At 44.8% G+C, this 24,725-nt stretch overlaps 9 protein-coding genes across 9 annotated transcripts; 6 read left to right on the forward strand and 3 right to left on the reverse strand.

Moving 5' to 3' along the window:
• Positions 1-171: 171 nt before the first annotated feature.
• L199_000414 (uncharacterized protein) lies at positions 172-1,077 on the forward strand (the record flags this gene model as incomplete). Its single annotated transcript, XM_064886181.1, has 2 exons — positions 172-260; positions 426-1,077. The coding sequence occupies 2 exons, from the start codon at positions 172-174 to the stop codon at positions 1,075-1,077; spliced, it is 741 nt and encodes a 246-aa protein (XP_064742253.1).
• A 4,471-nt stretch (positions 1,078-5,548) lies between these two features.
• L199_000415 (uncharacterized protein) lies at positions 5,549-7,325 on the reverse strand (the record flags this gene model as incomplete). The annotated part of the gene is made up of 6 exons (XM_064886182.1): positions 5,549-5,857; positions 5,958-6,252; positions 6,360-6,678; positions 6,766-6,846; positions 6,918-7,088; positions 7,214-7,325. 6 exons carry the CDS (start codon positions 7,323-7,325, stop codon positions 5,549-5,551), a joined length of 1,287 nt encoding a protein of 428 aa, XP_064742254.1.
• A 679-nt stretch (positions 7,326-8,004) lies between these two features.
• L199_000416 (uncharacterized protein) lies at positions 8,005-9,784 on the reverse strand (the record flags this gene model as incomplete). The annotated part of the gene is made up of 9 exons (XM_064886183.1): positions 8,005-8,068; positions 8,128-8,285; positions 8,350-8,520; positions 8,601-8,713; positions 8,786-8,914; positions 9,029-9,279; positions 9,363-9,461; positions 9,513-9,587; positions 9,642-9,784. The coding sequence occupies 9 exons, from the start codon at positions 9,782-9,784 to the stop codon at positions 8,005-8,007; spliced, it is 1,203 nt and encodes a 400-aa protein (XP_064742255.1).
• Positions 9,785-10,211: 427 nt separating this feature from the next.
• Positions 10,212-11,936, forward strand: L199_000417 (adenylosuccinate synthetase; the record flags this gene model as incomplete). The annotated part of the gene is made up of 7 exons (XM_064886184.1): positions 10,212-10,221; positions 10,281-10,302; positions 10,356-10,525; positions 10,598-10,693; positions 10,770-11,059; positions 11,151-11,652; positions 11,734-11,936. The coding sequence occupies 7 exons, from the start codon at positions 10,212-10,214 to the stop codon at positions 11,934-11,936; spliced, it is 1,293 nt and encodes a 430-aa protein (XP_064742256.1).
• Positions 11,937-14,302: 2,366 nt separating this feature from the next.
• L199_000418 (uncharacterized protein) lies at positions 14,303-15,968 on the forward strand (the record flags this gene model as incomplete). Its single annotated transcript, XM_064886185.1, has 4 exons — positions 14,303-14,967; positions 15,054-15,403; positions 15,478-15,644; positions 15,765-15,968. The coding sequence occupies 4 exons, from the start codon at positions 14,303-14,305 to the stop codon at positions 15,966-15,968; spliced, it is 1,386 nt and encodes a 461-aa protein (XP_064742257.1).
• Positions 15,969-16,636: 668 nt separating this feature from the next.
• On the forward strand, positions 16,637-18,228 carry L199_000419 (uncharacterized protein; the record flags this gene model as incomplete). The annotated part of the gene is made up of 3 exons (XM_064886186.1): positions 16,637-16,795; positions 16,886-17,515; positions 17,980-18,228. The coding sequence occupies 3 exons, from the start codon at positions 16,637-16,639 to the stop codon at positions 18,226-18,228; spliced, it is 1,038 nt and encodes a 345-aa protein (XP_064742258.1).
• A 297-nt stretch (positions 18,229-18,525) lies between these two features.
• On the reverse strand, positions 18,526-21,066 carry L199_000420 (amidophosphoribosyltransferase; the record flags this gene model as incomplete). Its single annotated transcript, XM_064886187.1, has 11 exons — positions 18,526-18,659; positions 18,735-19,063; positions 19,159-19,258; positions 19,315-19,388; positions 19,453-19,801; positions 19,868-20,246; positions 20,310-20,395; positions 20,463-20,599; positions 20,660-20,689; positions 20,749-20,818; positions 21,042-21,066. The coding sequence occupies 11 exons, from the start codon at positions 21,064-21,066 to the stop codon at positions 18,526-18,528; spliced, it is 1,713 nt and encodes a 570-aa protein (XP_064742259.1).
• Positions 21,067-21,438: 372 nt separating this feature from the next.
• Positions 21,439-22,697, forward strand: L199_000421 (uncharacterized protein; the record flags this gene model as incomplete). Its single annotated transcript, XM_064886188.1, has 7 exons — positions 21,439-21,582; positions 21,649-21,936; positions 22,018-22,137; positions 22,240-22,304; positions 22,373-22,399; positions 22,487-22,567; positions 22,655-22,697. The coding sequence occupies 7 exons, from the start codon at positions 21,439-21,441 to the stop codon at positions 22,695-22,697; spliced, it is 768 nt and encodes a 255-aa protein (XP_064742260.1).
• A 747-nt stretch (positions 22,698-23,444) lies between these two features.
• On the forward strand, positions 23,445-24,722 carry L199_000422 (uncharacterized protein; the record flags this gene model as incomplete). Its single annotated transcript, XM_064886189.1, has 3 exons — positions 23,445-23,832; positions 23,970-24,231; positions 24,317-24,722. 3 exons carry the CDS (start codon positions 23,445-23,447, stop codon positions 24,720-24,722), a joined length of 1,056 nt encoding a protein of 351 aa, XP_064742261.1.
• Positions 24,723-24,725: the final 3 nt, after the last annotated feature.

A 24,725-nucleotide genomic window follows, 5' to 3' on the forward strand; every position in this document is an offset into this window, starting at 1 on the left:
CCCTCCTCAAAGACATTGGAATTGGGGCGACGATACTTCCTCGATCAACTGTCGTATAGGTATACCTCTTACCACTGTCAACCACTATCAAAGAACGATCTACAAACACACGACGTTCCAATCATGGTGAATATTCGCAAATCAACATGTTCGGTATACATATACACATCAATGATGTTTGCGTTATTAATATTGGCAAGACCTGCAATTGCAGCGACATTAGCAAACCGCTCCAAGGATTACGAGTGGCTTCTAGACAAGTAGGCAGTAGCGGAGAAATACGCAGAAACGGCGAACAAACCCTATGCAATAATTCACCACATCAACGATGAAGGGGTCACCACTCCAGTGACGCTCTTGAATGGTCCTTGGCTACAGGACATAGTATACGGAGAAAACAAGAATGCGTCGAACATAACAGCTAGGGGAACGCAAGGAAGATTCGATTTATCGAATGCTGTCATTGTATTCCCAGGAGGTTCAAAAGAGACTTTAGCAAAACGGGATGACTGGAAATTCGATCAGTCAATCAACATACTAGGGCTACAAGTGGGTGTGCAAGCGAAATGCGACACTACCTGTAAAAATGTGGTGATAGGATCATCGTTGTTATATCTAGCATACAACGCTTTTGAGACATGGCTAGGTAGCGGTACCGGCTCTGCATCAAGGACTGACTCAGAAAACAAACGGAAAAGGACAACATGGTACATGTATTACACTATGCAAGTAGCCAACGAATACGACAATCAATGGCCCAGCACCACAGACGTACAAGGTGTGTTTTGGGAAATGATGGTATTTCAAGATAAGAATAATCTCAAAAATTATGCTGTGTCAGCAGTACAAGGGCAAACACATGGTTTAGGATTTGATACGGGTAGAGTAGTAGTAGACACTTCGTTCTGCCTTTGGCCCAGCGGTGGGAGCTGCGATACCCCAGGTTACCCCTGGTCTATAGGTTCAGACTTGTACATCGATACCAACAGCGATGACGGAAAACAACGAATATGCTACGGCGATCCATACTTTGATAAAGATAATGGGGAACTCGCTTGTGACGGTGTCAATTATTAATTAACGTCTGGTCAATCGCTATCATTCGACGATCTTGTCTTCGCGGGCCTTAACATTCAGCGGTCCTGTCCCTCTCAAAAACTCAAAATATAACACACAAAAAAAAACAAAATTTCCTCTCTTCTCACCATTGTCTCACTCCTTCCCGCTCCATTATCTCTTCGTCATTCATCACATACACACAAATCTCCTGATCGGACTTATCCATATGTGTGATATGGGCTCCCTCCATGACCGATAATCGATCGCGTTCTCGTTGTCATCGCTTTCGACCATAAATCATCACCTCAACTTGGAAATCATTGGTTTCGGTAGAAGCTGGTAAGATGAGGGATGGAGATTTAAGGTTTCGATTGAATATCATTAATTTCTTTCATTTCTTTTGTTTGTCTAATTTCTTTCTGTCAGCTTGTTTTATGGACATTGAACTATAGGTCTCAAGACTGATATATGTATATATATATATATACCTTCTCTTCCCTAGTTTTGTATCTGTCTCTGTTCCCTTCATGAATTCTCGATTGTTTTCTAATCTGATCACTATCTGGTTTCCCAGTATGAGTCCGCGCTTGGATATCTGCTAACCTACTCGAGGTTGCAACTGCTATTAATCCCTTGAAGATCTCTCCTGCATGCCACAAGTTGTATGTATGACTCTGTGATACAATAGCCCACCCAGTAATGATTCTGTCTGATGATTTCATCCTGACAAGTGGAGGCACGGACGTGCGCGCATTGCAAGCGCCTCTACAACCGACTTCAGCCTCAACCTGTCGCACTGGGTGCTTGTCCTATTTCACAATCGATCGTATCTCTTGATTTCTGATACAACATCCTAGCACAAACAACAAGCAACAGAAAGCCCCACTCCTCTGATCAGGGCATATCGACCTACCGGATATCCTGGATGTCCTTTTCTTTCTCCTTCTGTTCATGGATCATCCTTTTGTTAGTACTACGCATTCAACACTCGGCAACGATATTTGATCAAATTTCGTCGTGACAAAAGCATACCCGACGCAATCATCCATCAACCACATTTGCACGACAAAGTCTTCAATTACAAGATGCAGGGTCGGATATTCGATTGGATATCATCATTATTCGGTATACATATACACTTTAATGGCTATTGTTTAGTTAAAATCGGCAAGATACCCACATGCTCTGACCTCAGCAAACCGCTACGAGATCGCCAAGACGAGCAACAAGGTTTACCATTGGCTATCAAACGTCAAAGCGATAGAGGAGAAAGGAGCAAAAAAGACGAGCAGGTAAAAGAATTAGATCACAACGACAATGAAATCGCCAAAACGGGCGGGAAGGGATTTTTGAAGTTTCGGTCAACATGAGAGGGCTGTAAGGGTTCGTACGCAGGACTTCCTTCACAATCTGTCATGGGCTAAAATCGGGGACGACGTAGTCAAACATAGCAGACAATTGTTTACATATGGGGCCGGGCAACGCTATGGGGTTTGCAACAAGGATTGATGACGGGAACGAACGACATGATTCATGTGTTCTCGCGACGTCAGTGGTCGACGAACGATAATCGACGACTTAGCTCAAGTAGCATCTTCCCCTATCATACCACACAACCCTGATCAACTTATTCGACCGCCGTGTTGACCATCACCACCACTTGTAATCATTTTGGTCCCCGCTCTACACTTCCGACACTGATCATCACTTCAAATCGAACTCTCTCATATCGGTGTAAGACAGTAGCATAAGGAATAAAGCTCAAGGATTTAGAGTGTCTACCATATAGCTCTTGCTCTTTCATTCTCTTTGTTCACCTTTACTTGTCCTATTTTTGCCTCAACTAGAGGACACGTTGCCAGCCCCTATATACCGTCTGCAGTTTCGTATCTATTTCTGTTCGCGTATGGAATTTCAACCATAACATTCAAAGCTTAGCACCATTTGATATCTCAGTATTGATCAGCCCTTGAGACCTGCTGACTTGCTCAAGGATACAATGTCTGTTGTCCATCCATTCTTTTGGAGGACCCTCTGTGTGTGACGAGCTGCATGTGTACTTCTGTGATAGCTGAGCTATGGGACACATCAAGTGGAGGCACGGACAAACCCGCATGAGCGTCTAAACCTTTTGCAAACACCTCTTCAGCCTTCACCCCCCATGTCGCATCGTGCGCATATCCCGTTTAATAACCGACTGTACCTCTCATCTTCTCCTGTAATATCTTTGCGCATCGCAGAGTCTAATCTCCTCCTCAAGACATCTCTGACCACTTGTAAGTTATGCCTTCCTGAAACGCATGCGACAGGTCGCCAACCGTAAATCTCCGATGAGCTGGCTTAGCCTAATGCTCCAGTATCCGTGTAATATATGGGTTAAACTCACTTAAGCAGCACGAACAATGCCAAATCCAATAACCGAAATCACCGAGCTGGATCCCACTACGAACGAGGTGATCCGCACTTTCCATTTGGACTTGACGAGAGAACAGCATGATGATCTGGTACGCGAGCTAGCGGTGGTATCTCATCCTTATCCTGTGACTTCCTCCTGGTCTTCCTGGTCTGCGCGCATACGCTATCATCGAGGACAAGAATCAGAAAGCAAGGCATTCTAGACATTGGACAGTTTACGAAATACACAATCGAGATGATGAGGGAATGACCTAGCACTATTACATATAATCCCACGATAACCCGTAGATATGATACTCACATTGCCATTCCCAGGCATCATATGTGTATTCCTGTGTTTGATATGCATAGAGGTCATATATATCTACAAATCTATGCCATTTTTATGGATCATATATATTCGGAGCGATGAGAGCCTTGCACACGTCTTCAGCACTGACCTACCTGTAGATGTTGTTTACGCCAATCATTCCAGGTGGACGTGGGATGTGGAGGCTCCGCTAGTTTAGGTATGCGAGATGCATGCAAGGCGCGCCAAATGCCACCTTCGGTCGTAAGATAATACCGTAATACCGCCGGCAGATTTGGAAGATTTTTTGGGTAACACGTCTCTGACCTCCACCTCGTGCATCGTCTATATAAACCGCCTTACAATCGTTTCTCTTTATTGTTTTTCTTTTTTCTTTCTACATTGATCATACTTTGCAGGTGGGTCCCCCTCTACGTTTCTCTCTCTTTTCAGTTCAAATCCGCTCTTTTCACCATCCCAACCGTCTTCTCCACACCTCTTCTACCGTTTTTGCGAAAATTGCGGTCAGCTGACTTGGATTTTCACGATTTTCAGGATTTCTGTATAGTCACTGTCTCTTTTTTGCTAGTCCATACTAGCCACATTTTCCACGTCGAGGTGATGATAAAGTTACCCATCCTACTCTTTCACAGAGACATTTAGCCGCTTCCCTTTCTCTTTCGGGAGATTAGGAAGGAGGTTATCGAAGAAGCTGGCGATTCACGTGGACTCATCTTTATCCCTTGTGGATTTAGAAGAGGGACGGAATTGTGGGTTTGGATGTGGCTTTCTGATCGACGCTTTTCAACTCTTATATTTTATTCATCGTCCTACTTTTGGTTCAACTCGACTACCCGATATGCTTGGAGGAAAGAGTTTGAACGAAGGAGGATGGTGCAGTTTGTAGAAGCTTGAACAATGGGTATATATCAGTATATAGGTGAGCATGCAATTTCTAGTTGAACGAACCAAATCAAAATTTCGCTTTTCAAAATTCACATCCTTCCTGAACACTTCATCCCGTCCATACGTCCAACTCGCTTGGACCATCCCACCCTTACACTTTACACCCTTACTATCGATTGATGACCTGAGTGCATTTGGCTTGAGGACTCTTGAATCCTTTTTGGGTTCAGGTCGTCGATGCTGAAAAAACCACGCTACCTTAAACTTTTACTTCTGACAATTCTCTCACTCGCTTAAAATTTTCATATAATCACTCGAATGAAAAATTGCAGAGCAGAGTAGCTGACTATTGTGTTTTGCGCTTTGGTTACTGTAGATTATCGTTCAACTTGTTTACCCTATCATCGTTATCACCATATGCATATGATCATACTATTACCATCTCGATATGCGTCGTTCTCGACATCACTGTCCTCATGCTGTTCATTTTGAGCAGGTTTTAGAATACTGAAATTACATTGTACTTACTTGCTCTTCTCATACCACCTCATCATCACCCCCTACGGTATTCACTGAAGACTACGAACGATATCTGGTCTTCTATGAAGTGATCGTATAAACATTTGAGCGGCAACCTCCTTACGCACCGATAACCTTACTTTGAGTACGCAACATTATTACATTCACGTACAAACAATGCTATCTTCACTTACCCGTCCGATCTCTGATGCCCAGATTTGATGAGAGCACCATTGATTCTCCCATCTTGGCATGAGGATCCACAATTGGGCATATATTCTATACATGATCAACCGTCCATATCATGGGATGTGATATACCTTCGTTCCTTCATATCTCCAAAACACATAGAATAATATCTTAATATCCCAATGCAGCCTGTTTCCTTAGAACCGCATCCGTAGTCTTCCCCTTCGGTTCAATATAATGATCCAGTTTCTCTTTATTCTCTCCCTTTATACCCTCTCCATCTTCCTGTACTTGCCCATTCTCCTTCTTCTCCTCTCTCATCTCTCTCACACAAGCGATGAAGTCCTCTACCGCCTGAGGGGTGATCTGATGATGTACCACACATCGTTCTCGTCCTACGATGATAGGATTGGGCAAAGCGGCGAGTCGAGCCATCACTGCGTCTAAGGGTAGACCGATAGCTTGAGGTTGGAAGAAGACCTGTGCGTTGTCGGAGTAATCAATTATCAGCTAAACTACATCCCTGTATTTGGGTAATCAACCTGTTTATGTATCTAACGTGAAGGGCTAGCCAACTCACCATATTGGTATCTACCGGAGCTGCAATACCCACACCCAACTCTTTCAACCCCCCTTCCAACCTCTTCGCCAACTTGTGCGTATGAGCCAATCGAGGGAAATGATGAGTCAGAGCGTAATCTGCCGATGCAGCAATTCCACCACATTGCCTTATACCTCCTCCGAAAGCCTTTCTGAACCATTTGGCACGTTCGATGAATTCTTTGGAACCGACCAGGATCGAGCCGATCGGAGCGCCTAGACCTTTGGACAAGCATAATGAGGCGGAGTCGAATGGTTCGAGAAGCTCGGTAAGGCTGGTGTGAGGCGGCTTATAAGATCAGTAAATGCTTCTCTTCGCTGCATTCTCCATTTTCTACTTCTATACGGTATGATTTATCGGTTATGGGGTAAAGTCACTCACACAGTCTGTCTATCTTCTTCGCTAGTCGCATCCAACCCCTTCTTCTCAATGACATCAGCAGCTACATTCCATATCCTCGCTCCATCAAGGTGCAATCCAATACCATTCTGCTTTGCCAATTCGCCAATCTTCACAATCTCCTCTTGAGGGAATATTATCCCGCTGAGAGTGTTTTCCAAGCAGATTAATTTGGTGGGTGAGATATGGATGTTGGTTCCCAGTTGAAGTTGAGGTTCGATATCTTCTGCTGTTAAGTGGAGACCGTTCGAAGGGAAAAGTTGGTGTGTGGTAGCTTGCGAGAACATTGCTATTCCACCGGCTAACGAAACAATCAACATTAGCTGATAGGTCCTACTAATATAGCATAGTCTGAATATGATACGTCGCAATCTAGGTATAGACCTACCTTCCATCTTATGTACATGAGCTCTGTAATCTGTTATAACACTGTGAGGAGGTTGCTTCATATGTGTTCTGATGGCAAGTTCTACGTTAACACATCACGTCAGCTCGACTATACGTATGTACACAGAATAGTCGAAGGTGAGAAAGACTTACGATTGGTCATGGTACCACTAACAGCGAACATGGCAGCTTCCTTACCTGTCAATTTAGCTACTCTCCTTTCCAATGCTGTGGTCGATGGATCCTCAAGGTAGACATCGTCTCCTCGGGAAGCTTTGAGGGAATGGAGCAGTTGGGCATCGGTAGGTACGGTCAGAGTATCGCCTATTAAAGAGTGACAGAAGTCAGTCTTACTACAGCACACCGATGAAGACAACGAGTAGGAGAAAGCAGAGTTGTACCTTCTGAACAGCGGAGGGCTATCGTGATGGGATGGAAAAAATACTCACTTCTGAAATCACGAGCTACTCGCTGTAGACTCTCGAGATTCTCTTTACCTCCCACTTCGACCGTAACTTCACTGAGAGGGTTATAAGGTATCGGTACATGTGGGATCGTCATTTTTGCTGATACAGTCGAATGAAAGAGACGAGGGACTATGGGGTTAGGTGAGACTGATTTGTTGGGGGCAGGTGATACTATATATACAATTCTTCTGAGAGGGAGTCGACTCGAAATGGGGATGAGGCTCATTCGTATATCCCCTCGTGTATATACGCCGCTGCGAGGGAGAGAGAGATCTATCCAGCTAACAGATGGCCAATCCTTCTGTCGGTATGACGACTTTGTTTCTTGCGATGGCCAAAATCCAATGATTAGGGCCAATTTTGCATGAGTCTGATCGTATATGAATTATTATGGCCAATTGAGAGGATAATGGTGTATGCAAAATGGCAAATAAATCGAGGATTATGGCCAATTCTCCAGATTAACGTGACCCTCGTGATACCATATCTGCCTTGTATAAGATTAGCGAGATAAACCCCCAAACGGTCATATCCGAACTCATAACACCAGCCAAACCCGTCGGGTAACAGATCAAAGACTGTAGTCGTCGGTAGGCATGCATGGTAGATCGTATGAGATCATGTCGTGCTTGCATTGTGAATATCTATGCATCTACACTCGTCTATGAGAAGCATATAAGAACGATTAATGTTGTATACATTTATTTGAGATCCCTTTTTCAGGTTCCCGGATGAGTATGTCACCATCAAAGGAACCATTCTACCCTTCCCTCTCACACAGTCCCATGCCCTAACAAACTCTTATTCCTGAATCCAACATTGAATTGCAACAACGAACTGATATCACTTGACATCAGCTGATAGACACAATTGCTTCTGACCAGATCGCAACTCACTTGATATCCCTTACCCATCCACTTTCTTCGCCTACTCTCTCGATACAAGGTATAGGATAAGGTGATTTCGTGATATGCACAGATTCTTTAGAGTTCAACAAGCACACTTCCTTACCGTCTATTGATAATTCAGCGGAAGATCGAGCAAGAGGCGATATCTTATTTTGTCATATACATAAATCAGTAAAACAGATCTGGAGTATGCAGGTTGTAGATACTCACCTCCAATTGCACAGATCCTCTTCCTGGTAGGATGACTGTTCTGAAACTTAGTGATCGAGGTGCGATAGGAGTTAACAAGAAAGCGTCAGTCTCAGGGTGGGAGATTGGTCCGCCAGCCGAGAGTGAATAGGCTGTTGATCCTGTTGGTGTGGAGAGGAGGATACCATCTGCCTATAAGAGCATGATAAACAGAGAAAAAGTATTAGTAATGTCACTTCTTTGTATTTAGAAAGGGGTATATGAAAACTCACCACTGCCTCTGTGAGATGTTGTCCGTCGAAATAAGCATCCACAACAGTAAGATGTGCATGTCTTCCTCGATGCAGAGTCACTTCATTCATCACTTGCCATCCTGCCTCTCCGACTAAACAGTAGCATACCAAACTTCAGCTTGGTAGTCTCTCTTTTAGCAAAAGAGAGTACGAGATAAACTGACCTGCCTTGGTACATCTATCCAGAACCTGCCCATTCGTCGAAAGCGGGGTACATGCCAGCCTCATCCTATTTAAAACTGATACAGGGCCATTCAAGGTTGATTGGATGGTAGATGCTAAAGAGTCGATGTCTATATTTTCCATCCATGATTGTAAGCATGATCTTACCCGTACGTTGGATCTGACAATGCTGGCGGTGTAGGATGACATGAATATAGGGTAGAGGAACGTTGACGATGACTTACGGAAAGGTAACAAGAAACCTAGCGAGCCCATTGAAAAGCTCAGAACAGGTGGACATTCCCCTTGAGAAAACAAGTTGGACACATGTAATATAGTTCCATCTCCTCCTAGCGTCACTACCAAATTGGTATGAAGCGGTAATAACCCTTCTTCTCCTGGTGAAGTCACTATGAGATCTTTGAACTGAGGGTGGTCCAATGCTGTGTGCGGTTCGACGATCAAACGCAGATGAGGATAGTGAGTTTTGAGGTATCTGCGAACCATATGTACCACCAAAATTAGCTACTCGCTTCCCTTGAATCGTTATATCAGACGAGATTTGATAGATCAGCTTACGATAGGATATCGCCCATTGCTTTGGTCGTCCTGGCATCTTCACGTTTCTGGATGAGAAGGATCGTAGTGGGCGAGGAGGTCCATTCGGAGAGTTGATGCCTATCTTACCGGATCAGTGATGAAGATGTTATGGTAGGATACCGCGCTTACGCAGAGGAGAACCTCGCTGCTGCCATCGATGACGATTCAGCTTTAGGCCAATCACATGGTTGAAGACGAGGCTTACTGGAACCATTGATTAGCAAATTGACATTCATACGTTTGGAAACGGCTACTCACTTGGCTATTTCTTTCTCTGTAGGTCTAGAAAGATCCCTCAACTGATGTATCGACCGGTATATGATCCTTGTAACGCGCAGTGATCGAGAAGGACGGAGGAATACCCTGGTCAGAGGCGCGGCTATGGAGCTCGTACCGATCATCTTATCTCAGGCTGCTCCGGCAACTTGCGTCTCTCCGTTGACTTGATGGGTATCTATTTATCTCTTGTCTACTCGACATCTCCCAGATGGAAGGTGCAAGTGGAGGTTGTTGATCTATCATCTAACTTACTGGTCGAATGGATGATGTGATGTGGATTTTATTTCATTTTATTTACTGCAATCTGCCAACGAATAAACCCGAAATCAGCCTCAAACCCAAAGAAGCAAAAAAAGATTAAAACCACCCACCCACTGGCACCCTGAAATCATCCTACCTGGATTGACTCGCTCGGTCGTACAGGACAAAGTACAAGTAGCTAGTTCTTTCTTTTATCGATACATACGATTATCAACGAAAGAATACTATACAGTATTTGACTCGCTTTTAGGTTGAGGTTACCTATCAACACAATATATCTTGCCTACGATGGCTCCATGTGAGCTCTTTGTTGGTCACACTTAGCTAAGACTCAAGCTGATCGTTTGCTGTTGATAGCCCCGGAAGGAGTATCCGTCGTGTACGTTCATTCTTTCTTTCGTTCAAGTTCGAATGAAGCTTATAGTGCTGCAGACTCGGAGCCCAATGGGGTGACGAAGGTAAAGGTAAACTTGTCGATATCCTGGCTGCCGAAGCAGATATCTGCGCTAGGTGTGCCGGTGGGAACAACGCCGGTCATACTATCGTAGTTAGGAATGCTAAAGGTGAAAAGACAAGTTATGCTTTTAACCTTTTACCTTCTGGTGAGTTCACCCTCAACCATATCATCTGAGCTGTCTTTGTAGTGATGCTGATAATGTGCGCTGTGTTGGTAGGTCTCATCAACCCTACTTGTACTGCCTTTATCGGTTCAGGTGTGGTCGTTCACGTACCTTCGCTTTTCAACGAACTTGATACTCTCGAACGAAAAGGTGAGTAGACTTCCATTGGTCACCGTCATTATGTATCGTTGTGCATTCACTGATCTTCTCCCTTCGCATGGTATAGGCCTCAAAGTATCTGACCGACTCAAGATCTCTGACCGAGCTCACCTCGTCATGGGATTCCACCAAATCGTTGACGGACTTAAAGAAATTGAATTAGGCGGTTCATCAATCGGAACCACCAAGAAGGGTATCGGACCCGCTTACTCCTCTAAAGCTTCTCGATCAGGTTTGAGAGTTCATCATCTCTACGACCCATCTTTCCCTGCCAAGTTCAGAAAATTGGTAGAAGGTAGGTTCAAGAGATATGGTCATTTCGAATTTGATACAGAGGGTGAAATTGAGATGTACTTGGTGAGTTGGCTAAATCTCTCAATACGAGGATCGTCGTTATCCGCGATACGAAAGTGATATGAATGCTAATACTTTTGTGCCCACTCCCTAGGCATTCGCCGAGAGACTCCGACCTTACATCGTCGACGGTGTCACCTTCATTCACAACGCCTTACAATCCGGTAAAAAAGTTTTAGTCGAAGGTGCCAATGCCCTAATGTTAGATATCGACTACGGTACATACCCCTTTGTCACCTCTTCAGCCACTTCCATCGGAGGAGTAGTAACCGGTTTGGGTATTCCCCCGTTCGCTATCAAGAAGGTCGTTGGAGTGATCAAAGCGTACACTACCAGAGTAGGTGGTGGACCTTTCCCCACCGAACAGCTCAATACTGTTGGAGAGACCCTTCAAGAAGTCGGAGCCGAGTACGGTACGGTCACTGGACGAAGGAGGAGATGCGGTTGGTTAGATCTGGTAGTTATGAGATACTCTACGATGATCAACGGTTATACCTCTTTGAACTTGACTAAACTTGATGTGTTGGATGGATTCGAGGAGATTCAAGTGGCTACGGGGTACAAGATTGATGGTCAACAAATTGAAGGGTTCCCTGGTGAGTATCACATATTATGATTTGTTGTGGTGCAATCGCTCGTGAGGACGAGACTAAAGTCGTTTCGTCTGAATATCTTAGCCGATCTCGACCGACTCGCCCAGGTCGAAGTTGAATACACCACTTTACCAGGATGGAAGACGGATATCTCAAACTGTAAGACATACGAAGAGTTACCTGAAAACGCCAAAAAATACATCAAGTTCATTGAAGATTTCTTGAAAGTAAAGGTACAATACGTCGGTGTGGGTCCAGGTAGAGATCAGAATTTGATTTTGTTCTAAGTCTAGATCTAGGTTACCGCTTGTCTATACATACATATATCTCATTTACATCTGCTTAGAGCAAAGAGAAAGAAAACGGAAATCAAATTGAAGAGGGATGGAGTGGAAGAATGCATTGTTGCACCTCACACTACTATACATACGCAACTGAGGTAGTTTGGATATCACACATCTCCGTTCAATCAGTGGCAGTCCAGAGAAGCCCCATATACACTACTCATCTGCTCATCATAGACACATTATTCATACGTCATCGCTCAACCTAATAGGGGGCTTGATCACTAAAACCTATAATTTCTATTCTACTTGACTATGGCTTATTGATGGGTAGGACAGCGGTATGTGCAGTACGGTACCTGATTATTCACTAATTGAAATACCTTTCATCTTCCACAATGCCAAGTCAAAAGCCTCATGATACCAATGCCAAGAAAAGAAGAGGGCAAGCAAGGTGAAATATAAGTCAAAGCCGAAAGTCATTGGGTTTCCATACAGTCAGCACTCGTCGCGACATCTTGGTCTTCAATTTCACTTCGCCTTCATCGCGTTCACGTTCACGTTCATGGCTATCATCGCAGTCATACCTAAGTCATGTGCCCCCATGTGCTTTCGCTCTTCCAGAATTTGGTACAGCACGGTACCTCTTAAATTCTCATTCTCTTTGCCAAGTTCAGGCGTACAACAAAGGCAACGACCACGCACAGCAGGTCTTATCCTATGCCGCAGGACCATCTCGGCTTTTCAGGGTTTGATTCTACCACACAATAAACTTTATGTTCCAAAAAGTAAAACCAGACGAGACAAAGAAGACGCGACTTGTTTCTTTGAGAGGAACCCGATTATGGGATTTACATGACTCATCAGTTGGTGAAAAGGCGTTTTCTTCTACTCATTTCGCGTTGTTATTCAATACAAGACCACAGGGGGAGAGCAATACTGATATTCAGGGACCATGAGAACTGTATCTGAATGATAATGTACTGTATGAGAGGAAGCTTTCCACCATACAGCTGCACCATACCGCGTCACACAATAAAAATAGAAAAACGCCAGCCATCTGTTTACATTCACCTTGTAGGACAGGACATCAAAGGTGATGATGATGAATGCATGGCATGGCATGGTGGTATGCAACGAACATTAGTTTCTCTACTGTGCATTTCTATATAATTCTTTTTCTCTTTTCCATCCATCTTTCTCCGTCCGTCGCCCCTGTCCCCTCTAAACCTCAAAGTCATTAAGCAAATCCTTGGTGAGTGATTGTTCGTCGTCATCAGTCGGAACTGGAATAGATGCTTCTCTGGGAAAGAGCTATCTGGGACTTTGGGGACGAAGCGTTTCAGACTAGATAGCCTATGATATGATTGATTGCGGCGAAAGGACACGAAGTGTACGAGGGATACTAGCTGTGCTTCGTCTTTGGTGCTTCGCAACAAAGGTCCTTTGGGCCTGAGTGGCCTGGTGCTTCTTCTCCCCTCGGAGGTGGCAACCATACGCAATCAGCTTGTAGATCAGGACCCCCCTCCCAATTTCGCTCCACACGCACACAGATCTCTTGCTGTGCTTTCCTAGATGCTTGGACCTTGTGAAATGGAGAAAGACGTGAAGCTGATCTTGCCTTGTCTTTTGCCCTCTCATCGTCCTCACTCTGCGGCATCTCCTTCCATCAATCAACGATACACACATATCCACATACACAAACTTCCGATTTCCCTACTTCACTGCGTCCTGCGGACACGGACATCCTCATTGAACCTCTACTCCTACCCAACATATTGTTCCTGAAACAACGCTACCCATAACGCCTATCACTAAAACACGACTTATGATCATTGTTCTTGTCTTGGCTTGCCGCTATTCCGCGACCCTCACTCATCCATCACTTATATCCTCCTATTCTCTTTTTTCTTCTTGTCCTTGACCTCCCTTGTCCTACTCCGCTTCTCAATCCCCTCTTTCATTCAACTCTTCTCTGTTTACCTCATCGACGAAATCTCATACCGTTCACGACAATCCAATTTCTAACGACTTCATCATCGCTCCAACAACCATCAATCACCTTTGTACGAACCGATCAACGAAAATCTTACGAAAATTGACGTTTTTCAATACAATTCAAACCATTCATCAACTTGACGTTGGATCAATAAACATCACTTTCGACTTGACGTTGAAAATCTACAACAGCTATCGACCATCCACATCCATCGCAGTGCGATCCAACCTATATTCAAACCAAACCTGTCAAACCAATAAATACACTTGACCAACTTTCGCCGGTCGAAACAAACCCTAAACACAACCCTAGCGGTTCACTCTCTCTTTGCAAGTCAAACAACCTACAACATATATACAAACGTACCACAATGCACGTCTCAAATCTCTTATTACCTCTTTTAACCCTCTCTGTCACTACCCCTGCGGCAGTCTCCGCTCTCCACATCAACCCTCATCACAAGAAAGCCCTATCTACTCCATCCAACGGTCAACTCCAGGCTAAGAGGGATGTACCATCTGCAGGGCACAAGATCAAGGCCAAGAGATTGGTGAAGAAGAAGAAGAGAGCTACTTGCCAAGTCAAATTCAATGCTACCTCCATTGCTACCGAAGCTACCACCAGTGCCACTTCCACCGATTCTACAGTCTTACCTACTTTGACCAATAATGAAAATTGGGCCAACGGCACTGCCACTGCCACTGCTACGTCTACCTCAGCATGGGGCGATGATACCGCTTCTGTTTCTGCTTCAACCTCGGCTTCAGCCTCCTCGACATCCTCAGCTTCCAACTCATCATCAACGAGTACCTGGACGAAAGTAGAAGAATGGTCTGGTGACTCGTTCTTCGACAATGTCAACTTCTGGGAATGGGATGATCCGACCCATGGTACCGTAGATTACCTGAACTCGGCTGATGCATGGAGCAGTGGTTTGATATCCATCAACAGTAATAAGAGGGCCGTCATGGCGGTCGATACCACCCAAGTCGTATCCACTGGTAGAAAATCCATTCGTGTTCACGGTAACAAAATGTAAGCGCCACATCCACCAAACGATATCGCATATCCTATCTTCTTTGTAATCCTTACTGACCTGAATGGATGTGATTGTATTGTAGCTTTACTGGTGGATTGATCATTATGGACGCATACCACATGCCCACCGGATGTGGAACATGGCCTGCATGGTGGTCCAACGGACCTAACTGGCCTATAGGCGGTGAAATCGATGTCTTCGAAGGTGTCAACGCGTTCTCTCAAAATCAAGTTTCACTGCATACCGATAACGGATGTACAATGCCATCAGATATGAACAACGGACAGGTCGGTCAACTCACCACTGGTTCATACGACTCTTACAACTGTGCTTCCTACGCTACTTCCAACCAAGGTTGTGGTGTAAGAGATGAAGTCACTCAGAACGCTTATGGTGAACCCTTCAATGCTATTGGTGGTGGTGTTTATGCTAGTGAGTTCTAGTCCCAGTCTCAGCCTACAATCCAGTCACCATACATACATGCTGATCGACAATGGTAATCAAAGCTCGATGGAGCAAAGCTGGTATAACCGTCTGGTTCTTCCCTCGAACCAACATCCCATCCGACATCACCAACGATTCACCTGAACCATCAGGATGGGGAACACCAATGGCCCACTTCCCTTCTGATAATTGTAGCCCATACCAATTCTTCTATGACCACTTTAACATCGTGAGTGCACTTTCCCAAAAAAAAAAAAAAAAAAAAAAAAAGAAAAAAAAAAACCAATAAAATTCCTATCGTCTTTCTGCCGTGTCGAAGATGCTGACGATCGCTTTCAAATTCCAAAAGTTTGATACCACGCTCTGTGGTGATTGGGCTGGGGCAGACGGCGTCTGGAACTACGCCGGATACGCAGGACAAAGCGAATCGTGTGCTGCTCAAACGGGATACTCGACTTGCGCAGATTACGTCTTGAATCAAGGTTCGGCCTTTGCTGAAGCTTACTGGGAAGTCTCATATGTTAAGTACTTCAACTCTACCACTGAGGTATAAGCCTGCCCTGTTGGGAACATACTTTGGTTAGGCAGGAAGAGGTATTTGGAGATTTCGTGGATTGATCTTTAATGCAAACGTGACGATTACAACCTTTTTTCTCGACTGTGGTCAAAGTGCCACATTTGTCTTTCTGGTGTAGATTTTTCTTGTTATTATATAGATAGTGCTTACTCAGGTGGTATCTTCTTCTCTTACCGTACTCGTGCTCGTACTCGTATGAACAATCCTATTTATTCCTCTTTTTCCCATCCTTCCGAAACCCTTACAAAATAGGTAGGTAGGTATATAAGAATCAAGGACACTAGGTTGTCTGGTCTTGTCTCATCTTTACAAAACAGCGTTTGATACAATTTGATAGGTTTTCTTTTACTCTTACGGATGCTCTTCATGCAAGGTGTTTATGACTACTGTCTTGGTTGCATGATGCATTGAATCGTTGACTGATAGCAGGATAGCAAGAGGAGCTGGGGTGGAAGGAGAATGTGCCACAATCACGACCTTGCAGTGAAGCCTCCACCTGATCCGTCCTAGGTTCTTCACTCGAGTCAAGATAGTATCACATTCGTCTACTCGTCAAGTACATGCATACATATCCTGCTCATCGATGATCCACGCTGGGTGAGCGATCCGCCCGACTGGACTTTCTGTGTCTTCCTGCTACTAGCATGCCCCACAGTCACCACTCCCACTCTGGGCAGTTCTGTCGACATGCCAAAGATACGCTCGAAGATGTCGTGAAAGAAGCTATCAGGAAGAGGTTCGAGGTGTTTGGCTTGAGTGAACATGCTCCGAGGTTCAGGATGGAAGATCTCTTTCCTGAGGAGGTGAGTGATGCAGCTGGATATATGCAACTACCTACCAGATTCATGAGCCAAAGGTCGTCGTGTATAGGTTACTGACCGTCCTCTCTCTAGGCAGACTTAACACCTGCAGACCTCCTCACCACTTACCTGGCCTTCCTCTCACACGCTTCATCCTTAAAATCCAGATACTCAAACCAAATCTCCTTGCTCATCTCACTCGAAACAGACTACATAACTTCTCTAGATCTCAACAATGTATCTGAGCTGACCCATCAGCGGAAAGAGATAGATTACATAGTAGGAAGTGTCCACCATGTCAACGGGATATCTATCGATTTCGATCGTCCTACATGGCTACGATCCATTCAAGCATCCGTTCAGGACGTACAAGGTCGAACGATGGATCCTGGACCACCGCCTGTCCTCGACTTAGGTGATTCGACAAATCCAAAATTACAAAATGACTATCAACCTACTCAAGAGGAGTTGATACCTTTCTTAGAGAATTACTTTGATCAGCAAATCAAGTTGATAGATCACTTTCGACCAGAGATTATAGGTCATTTCGATCTTTGCCTTTTGTGGATACCCACTTTCAACCTTCGACAGATACCTAGTATATGGCAAAGGGTAGAGAGAAACATCAAGAAAGTGATTGAATATGGAGGATTGTTCGAGGCGAATTCTGCGGCGTTGAGAAAGGGCTGGAAGGGAAGTTATCCAAGTGAAGATGTTTTGAAGGTGAGTTCGAGGTGGATTGGCTTTTGCTCCTGTTCCTCTCGCTGTCACCTTCTCCACCCTTGACTCGTTCCACATCTATTTCCTCTTTCCCTCTCTGTACCGCTATCACCCCTCTCTTCCCTTGTCTCCCTCTTGATCGCAAGGTTGTCCTCTTCCTCGCCTCTGCTCTCTTCTCTCTCTCCCCTTCTCTATCCTCTCTCCAATCTGTATCCTCTATCTCCTCTCTCTCTTCGTCGCCTCTGTTGTCTCCCCTTCCCCTCCCCCTCTCTTTCACTCTCTTCCTTCTCACCGCCCTCTCCCCCGATCCCTCTCTCTCCTCCCTCTTCCCCATTCCTTCTCTCTCACTAAACCTCACCCTGCCTAGCCTCAATTCATCTCCCTTTGAAGTCCCCTCTCAACACGAGTTTACTATCTCACATCCCAAACATTGAACTGTATATACTGACATTGCCCTCCCTCCCCAGCTAATTATCTCACTGAATGGTAAGATATGCCTATCTGACGACTCGCACGGTATATCCTATGTCGGTCTGAACTACGCAAGAATGAAGGATTATCTGATACGTAACGGCGTGAAGGAAATCTGGCATTTGGTCCCCACACCTGCTCAGATGGATGGAGATCAGGAGATTCAGAATGATAGGCGGAGAGTGGTCAGTAGGAAGCTGACTGATTGGGACAAACATTCCTTTTGGTTTGATAATGAATTATAACTATAATGAATATGCATTTTCATCGTAAGAATGCAAAAGATTAAGCTCACAAGAGAATTGAGCCCAGGGACCAAGGACTGCATTGCCAGTCACACCAGTGCAAATGGTATCATTGGATCATATATACATGCAATTACCAGATTCCCTTTGTACGATGCCCTAAAAATGTGTATGAACAGAATTTTGGTAAAGATTTACTTTGAATTTTGAAAGATCGTTTTTAATATATCGACATGACATTACTTCTCACTGGAAAGAGCGACAGCCCACGGTCACCTTTTGGATGTACCTCTACTTCTACTGACCATACCATGAATTATGCAAACCTATCGTATCGTTCGGTGTGGGCATATTGGTAGCACCTATCTTGGGAGAATGATTGGATAATCCCATGATGGAATCTGAACGTCCCAACAAGGCATCTGAGCCGTCTATATAAGTCAACGAGATCTCGTCATCAGCGAAAGCCCACAGATTATCAGTCATTTAAGCTGAATTATACTCACTCATAGGTCCGTTGCATCCCCCCTCGTTAGCTTCAACAGCTTCGATAGCTTGGTGATTCTTCTTCGCTTTGGCATTATCATTCCTCAATCTCTGGATATGTTCCAGATACCTCTCGTCAACTCCTCCAGTAACGTATTCGCCGGTGAAGACCGAACAGTCGAATTGTTTGATAGCTGGGTTGAATTGTCTACATGATTCCACGAGATCTTCCAGTGTTTGGTAGATCACCAGATCGGCTCCGATGTGCTCTGCAATTTCCTCGGTGGTTCGGCCGTGAGCTATCAGCTCGTGAGGCGAGGGCATGTCGATACCGTACACGTTTGAGTATCTACAGTGAAACATATTAGTCAGCTTCCCTTGCCGTGTATCACGATAAGCAATGTGAAGTTTGCACAAGTCGAATATTTGCCGATGTCAACTCACCTAATGGGTGGAGCACAAGAAGCAAAGATCACCCGCTTGGCACCGACATCCTTGGCCATCTGTACAATCTCCTTGGAAGTGGTACCTCTGACAATGGAGTCTATCAATCGCTAGTTGTCAGCTAGGTTCAACGATGAGATCCGAAAGTTAGCTCACCATCCACAAGCATGACAGTCTTTCCCGCGAATTCCTCAGGCATGGCATTCAACTTCCTTCGTACATTCTTGCGTCTGTAACGTCACCAACTATTAGCTAATGATACCTTCTTTTGCAACATGGGAAAACAAGACCCACCGTTGGGTCTGTCCAGGCATGATGAAAGTTCTTCCCACATATCTGTTCTTCACGAAACCCTCTCTGTAAGGAATATTCAGTGCTTGAGCACAGTTGAGAGCTGCTGTTCGGGAAGTATCAGGAACGGGAATGACCACGTCTATCTCCAATTTCGCTTTGACCAACTCCTTCTTGACCGTTTCCGCTAAGAGATCGCCCATCTTCATCCTGGATCTGTACACTGAGATACCGTCGATGGTTGAATCTGGTCTGGCGAAGTATACGTGTTCAAAGATATCAGGTGCGAAGGCTTGAGGGGTGGCAACTTGTCGTCGGGAAATATTACTTCGAGTGATAATGATTGCTTCACCTATAATTGCAGATTCATCATTGAGCGACTCTTTCCAGAACACTCAAGCTGCGAGATTATGCTCACCCGCTTTGACATCCTCCCATTCTGTGAAACCCAAACCCTGCGCTACTACACTCTCAGAAGCCACCAAATAATCTGTTCCTCCCCTTGCTCCCTTTCTCGTAGCAATCCCAGCAGGTCTGATACCGTTAGGGTCCCTGAAGACGATCAGACCGAAACCCGCGATCATGGCTACACAGGCGTATGCACCGATACAAGTTCGAGTAAGATCACCGACGGCGGTGAAAATATCTTCTTCGTTGATACGGAATTTACCGGTCTTTTGCAAGTTGTTGGCTAAGATGTTCAACAACAACTCGGAATCTGAGTCGGTATTGATATGTCTATGGGCGTCTACGTCGAGGAATTGTCGGAGAGAAGGGGTGTTGACGATGTTACCGTTCTACAACACAATTTCTGTGTAAGCTTTCGGATTCTGAGAACTCCAGATATTCATGCAGCTTACATGGGCAAAGACGATACCATAAGGTGAGTTCACGTAGAAAGGTTGAGCTTCGGCATGAGCTGAACTTCCCGCGGTGGGGTATCGGACTGGACATCACAATGGGGTATTGTAAGCTCTCCTTGCTGACAAATGCATATCGGAGCTGGAACACACCATGACCGACACCCATCCAACCTTTGAGACCAGCTACGGCAGGAGCATCAAAGACATCTCTGACCATACCGTTGGCTTTGACTTGATAGAATCTTCCACCTGACCCGCAGGTAACGATACCAGCTGCATCTTGACCTCTGTGAAGGGCTTCATCAGTGAGCTGTACCGTTGCTTTGGTCAAAAGACACTATACGTACCGGTGTTGTAAAAGAGAGAGACCCTCAGCACTAAGTAGAGCTTATGTCAACACTTTGCATTTATAGATAAACGGTGATATTGAGCTCACATCTCGGTACCAGCAAGACTGGTCTGAGTAGCCAAAGGATCATGAAGGAGTAAACCGAGGATACCACACACTGACAACGTGTCCACTGATCAGCCGATGCTTATTGAGCAAATGCATGATAACTTACTTCTGTCTGATTAGACCGGTATAGGGATGTGAGGTGAGGTGTGATAGAGGGAGGGAGTTGTATACAGTAGTAACGAGTATATCGACACCTAAAAAGAAGGAAGGAAGAGAGGAATTTTTTTTGAAAACATGAAAATTCTTGGTTGACTCTGACAGAATACTCGTACTGAGCTTATTCCGTTTAAACTGCATTTACGCGTTACTTCGCAGCTTATCCGTTTGTCAGGGTAGGTAGTCGGCTGACCCGGTGGCGAATCATTACAAAATCATTACAAGCTCATTACAGTGTTGGTATGACCTGATCGTAATGAACATTTGCAACCCCCGCTACCACTGCTCAAGTATGCCACATCATTCTATACTCGTAGTGTTGTGATTGTACTCTGTACTGTGCCTGATGATCGGGTCCCCGTGTGGAACATGAGATGACAACATCAACGAGGCTGGCACAAGCAGCACTATGCAACCCCCATCACTCATCAATCTTCTCTCTACCTATAACTATCAACAGTGATACCTCCTCCCTCCATTTGCACCAGTACCAGTAACTGTATCTGTACCAAGATGGCACCTAAGAAACCCACTTCTGAAGCAGCTCCGCCCCCTTCGTCCAGAAGAAGTGCGAGAATTGCTGAACAGCCCAAATCCACTTCGATACCTACCAATGGTGTCAAGGTGAATTCGAAGAAGGAAGTCAATTCCCAGAAAGTATGTCAGCTATCACCATTTATTACTGGGAGACTGGAGAGCTGATGTGGAATGGCAACGACTTAGCGATCAGCGGAGAATGATGCTTCCACCGATAACAAGAAGGCCAAAGCGACCACCACTTCTAAAGCTTCTGAACCCAAGTCATCGAAGAAGGAAGATACCAAATCCAAGGAAAAAGAGGAAAAGAAAGCTGAAGCTCCTGCGTCTGCTAAAGCCGACACAGGATCTAAGGGCGCACTGAAACTCGGCGATAAGCCGCCTAAGATCACTCTGAAGGATAACGAGGGGAACGATGTGGATGTCAGTCAGCTGGCCGGAGAGAAAGGTGTGGTGGTGTTCTTGTATCCCAAGGTGAGTAGGACCATTTCTCAGAGACTCCAATCTTACTGTTTACTCTGTGAAGCTGATGTCATCAATGATGGATATCCTCAGGCCGATACCCCCGGTTGTACAACCCAGGCATGTGGGTATAGGGACAACTACGACCAGATCAAGGAATTCGGATATGATATATATGGATTGTCGAAGGATAAATCTGAAGCTCAACAGAAAGTATGTCCTGTCCCATACACAAATTGGCATTCTCGCTTTCAGACCCAATGGGCGTTGACATCATGAAAGCTGATCGTGATGAGATGTGTTTCATCGATATAGTGGATCAACAAGAAGGAACTGACATACAAATTACTGTGCGATCCCGAGAGCAAATTCATCAAGAGGTAAGCTAATTTCATCACTCAGCTGTGTACGGAGCATAAGGCGCTCATTGATTGACCGGTTATCTCAGACTCGGTGCATTCGTACAGCCCAACAAGTAAGTTACCCGACATACATATATGCTCTTCCATCGTCGTCATGTATCGCTGATTGGTGCTGATGTGATATTTACGGCTCTGTCTAGTACCAAACGATCCCATTTCATCTTTGAGAAAGGTACAGGTAAATTGGTAGACATAGCTTTAGGTGTGAAACCTGCCGATGAGTGAGTGGTAGAAATCATCGTCTGCTTCTTCTTCCCATCCGCCAGGCTTCAATCGCTACTGATAATAGGATGTACTCTACCTATTAGCCCTACAAATGTCTTGAAGTTCTTGGAAAAACATCATAAATAATCAGAGACAAGGGCCATGATGCATCGAAGCGGGAGGGGAAGCAGAGGCGGACTACTACTTGAACATTCATTATGCTATGTACGGCATTGCTTCGCAGTCGGTTATGATATAAATACACTTATTATCTGAATTCTGCATCTGTCAAAATCCGAATCTATGAATAAAGTTGTATATAAATAGCAGGAAAGTGCAACACGAAATATAACAATGGGTTTTCTCAATAAGATATGCGCACATATGCATGGTATCTTGTTTATCAGATATTTGCAGAACGCATCGAATTTTTTGATCCATGCATGACTGACTATATTGAATGTATCATGCATAAAAGTCCTCTCTGTATACAGTACAGTGAGCAGTGTAGAACAACGGCGCCGTCCGGGGCCCGAGCGGGTTCTGTGTCGGAGGAAGGTTATCGATAAAGAGGACCGTGAAGTGACAAAGTCCTCTTTTGGGCTATACACACGCTATCTTGGCTTTCGGTCTTCCGGTATGAGAACAGCATTACTAGCAGCATGTTGGTGTAGCTGTGATGCTGAGTCATGCATGTGAGTTATCAAGGTATATAAAGTAAGAGGGAAGGGGTCTAAACGTCCCGTCGAGAATGTACACATTCCCGCAACCCATATATCATATACGGCTCCCACATTGCACAGTCAACTGTCACTCGACTACATATAACTTGCTGCCAATTTTTCTCTCTAGTCTACATAACCACTCATCATATCACTCTTTCATCGTTTGAAGATGTCGTTCTCGACCACCGTCGACGTCCTAATCATAGGCGGTGGACCAGCAGGTCTGGGAGCAGCAACCAGCATCTCTCGACTTAAGCGATCATGTCTCCTATATGACTCCGGATTATATCGAAACGAGGTTGCTGAACAGTCACATACCATCGCAGGTTTCGAGGGTGGTAATCCCAAAGATTTCAAAAACAAGGTGAAAAGTGATTTGGAGAATTTTTATAGTGATACATTGGAATTTAGGAATGGGTTAATAACGAACTTGAGAAAGTTGGATGATATTCAACATGGACATGCGTTTGAAGCTTTGGATAGTGAGGGGAAGTTGATCGTTGCGAAGAAAGTTGTGTTGGCTACGGGTATTAAAGATCATTTGCCTGATATTGAAGGTGAGCAGTCTATCCTATCTCATACATCCTCACCCTCATCCTAAGACAGAGAACTAGACAGCGTACCTCACTCAACAAAGCTAAGACGAGGTACGGAAGATACTGACCTGTACTTTCCTTCATCTCAATCTATATAGGTGTCAAAGAACAATGGGGTAAAAGGATTATCCACTGCATATTCTGCCATGGTACCGAAACTGCCAATGCTCCCTTTGCCTTTTTGTTTACCAAAGCCAATAGCATGATGAATGAGAAACTTGTTGAGACGATGCTGAAGCTGTGGAAGAACCTCAATCATACTGATAGATATGTTTTGACCCATGGAATGGATGTCAATACCCCAGAGGGAAGGAAAGATGCGGGATTGGAAGGTAAGCTTGATCTGTTGAAGAAATTAGGGTGAGTATCCAATCCATGCAACGATCAAATGTGAACTTTGAAATCAACGAAAACTGATCTGGATGTCCATGATAAAACCAACCAGATATCAAATCATCTCTACTCCTATCCACTCTATCCTTGAAGAAAGTTCAAAATCCAGCTTGATCATTACATTTACCGACAAATCTACAATCACCGTCCCAGCGATGTTACTCTTCCCCGAGAAATTCATTCCCTCCGAACATTCCGCACCGTTACTCACCGAAGAGTTACTAGGCGACAAGCTCCAAGCGTGGGGAACAATTCCTGGACCACCTGCGTCGGGATCTGGAGCTACGGGATTGCCACCTCGGATGGGCGATGATCCTCGAACATCCGTCAGAGGATTGTTCTGGGCTGGAAATGCCGGGTCGGCACCTGCGAATGTCACGTTGAGTCTCGCGCAGGGTCAGATGGCTGGTGTGATGGCTGGGGATCAATTGGGTGAAGAGGAGTTGGCTAAGCTTTAATGA

The sequence above is a fragment of the Kwoniella botswanensis genome, chromosome 1, assembly GCF_036426115.1.
Source record: "Kwoniella botswanensis chromosome 1, complete sequence".
NCBI classification, from domain to species: Eukaryota; Fungi; Basidiomycota; class Tremellomycetes; order Tremellales; family Cryptococcaceae; genus Kwoniella; species Kwoniella botswanensis.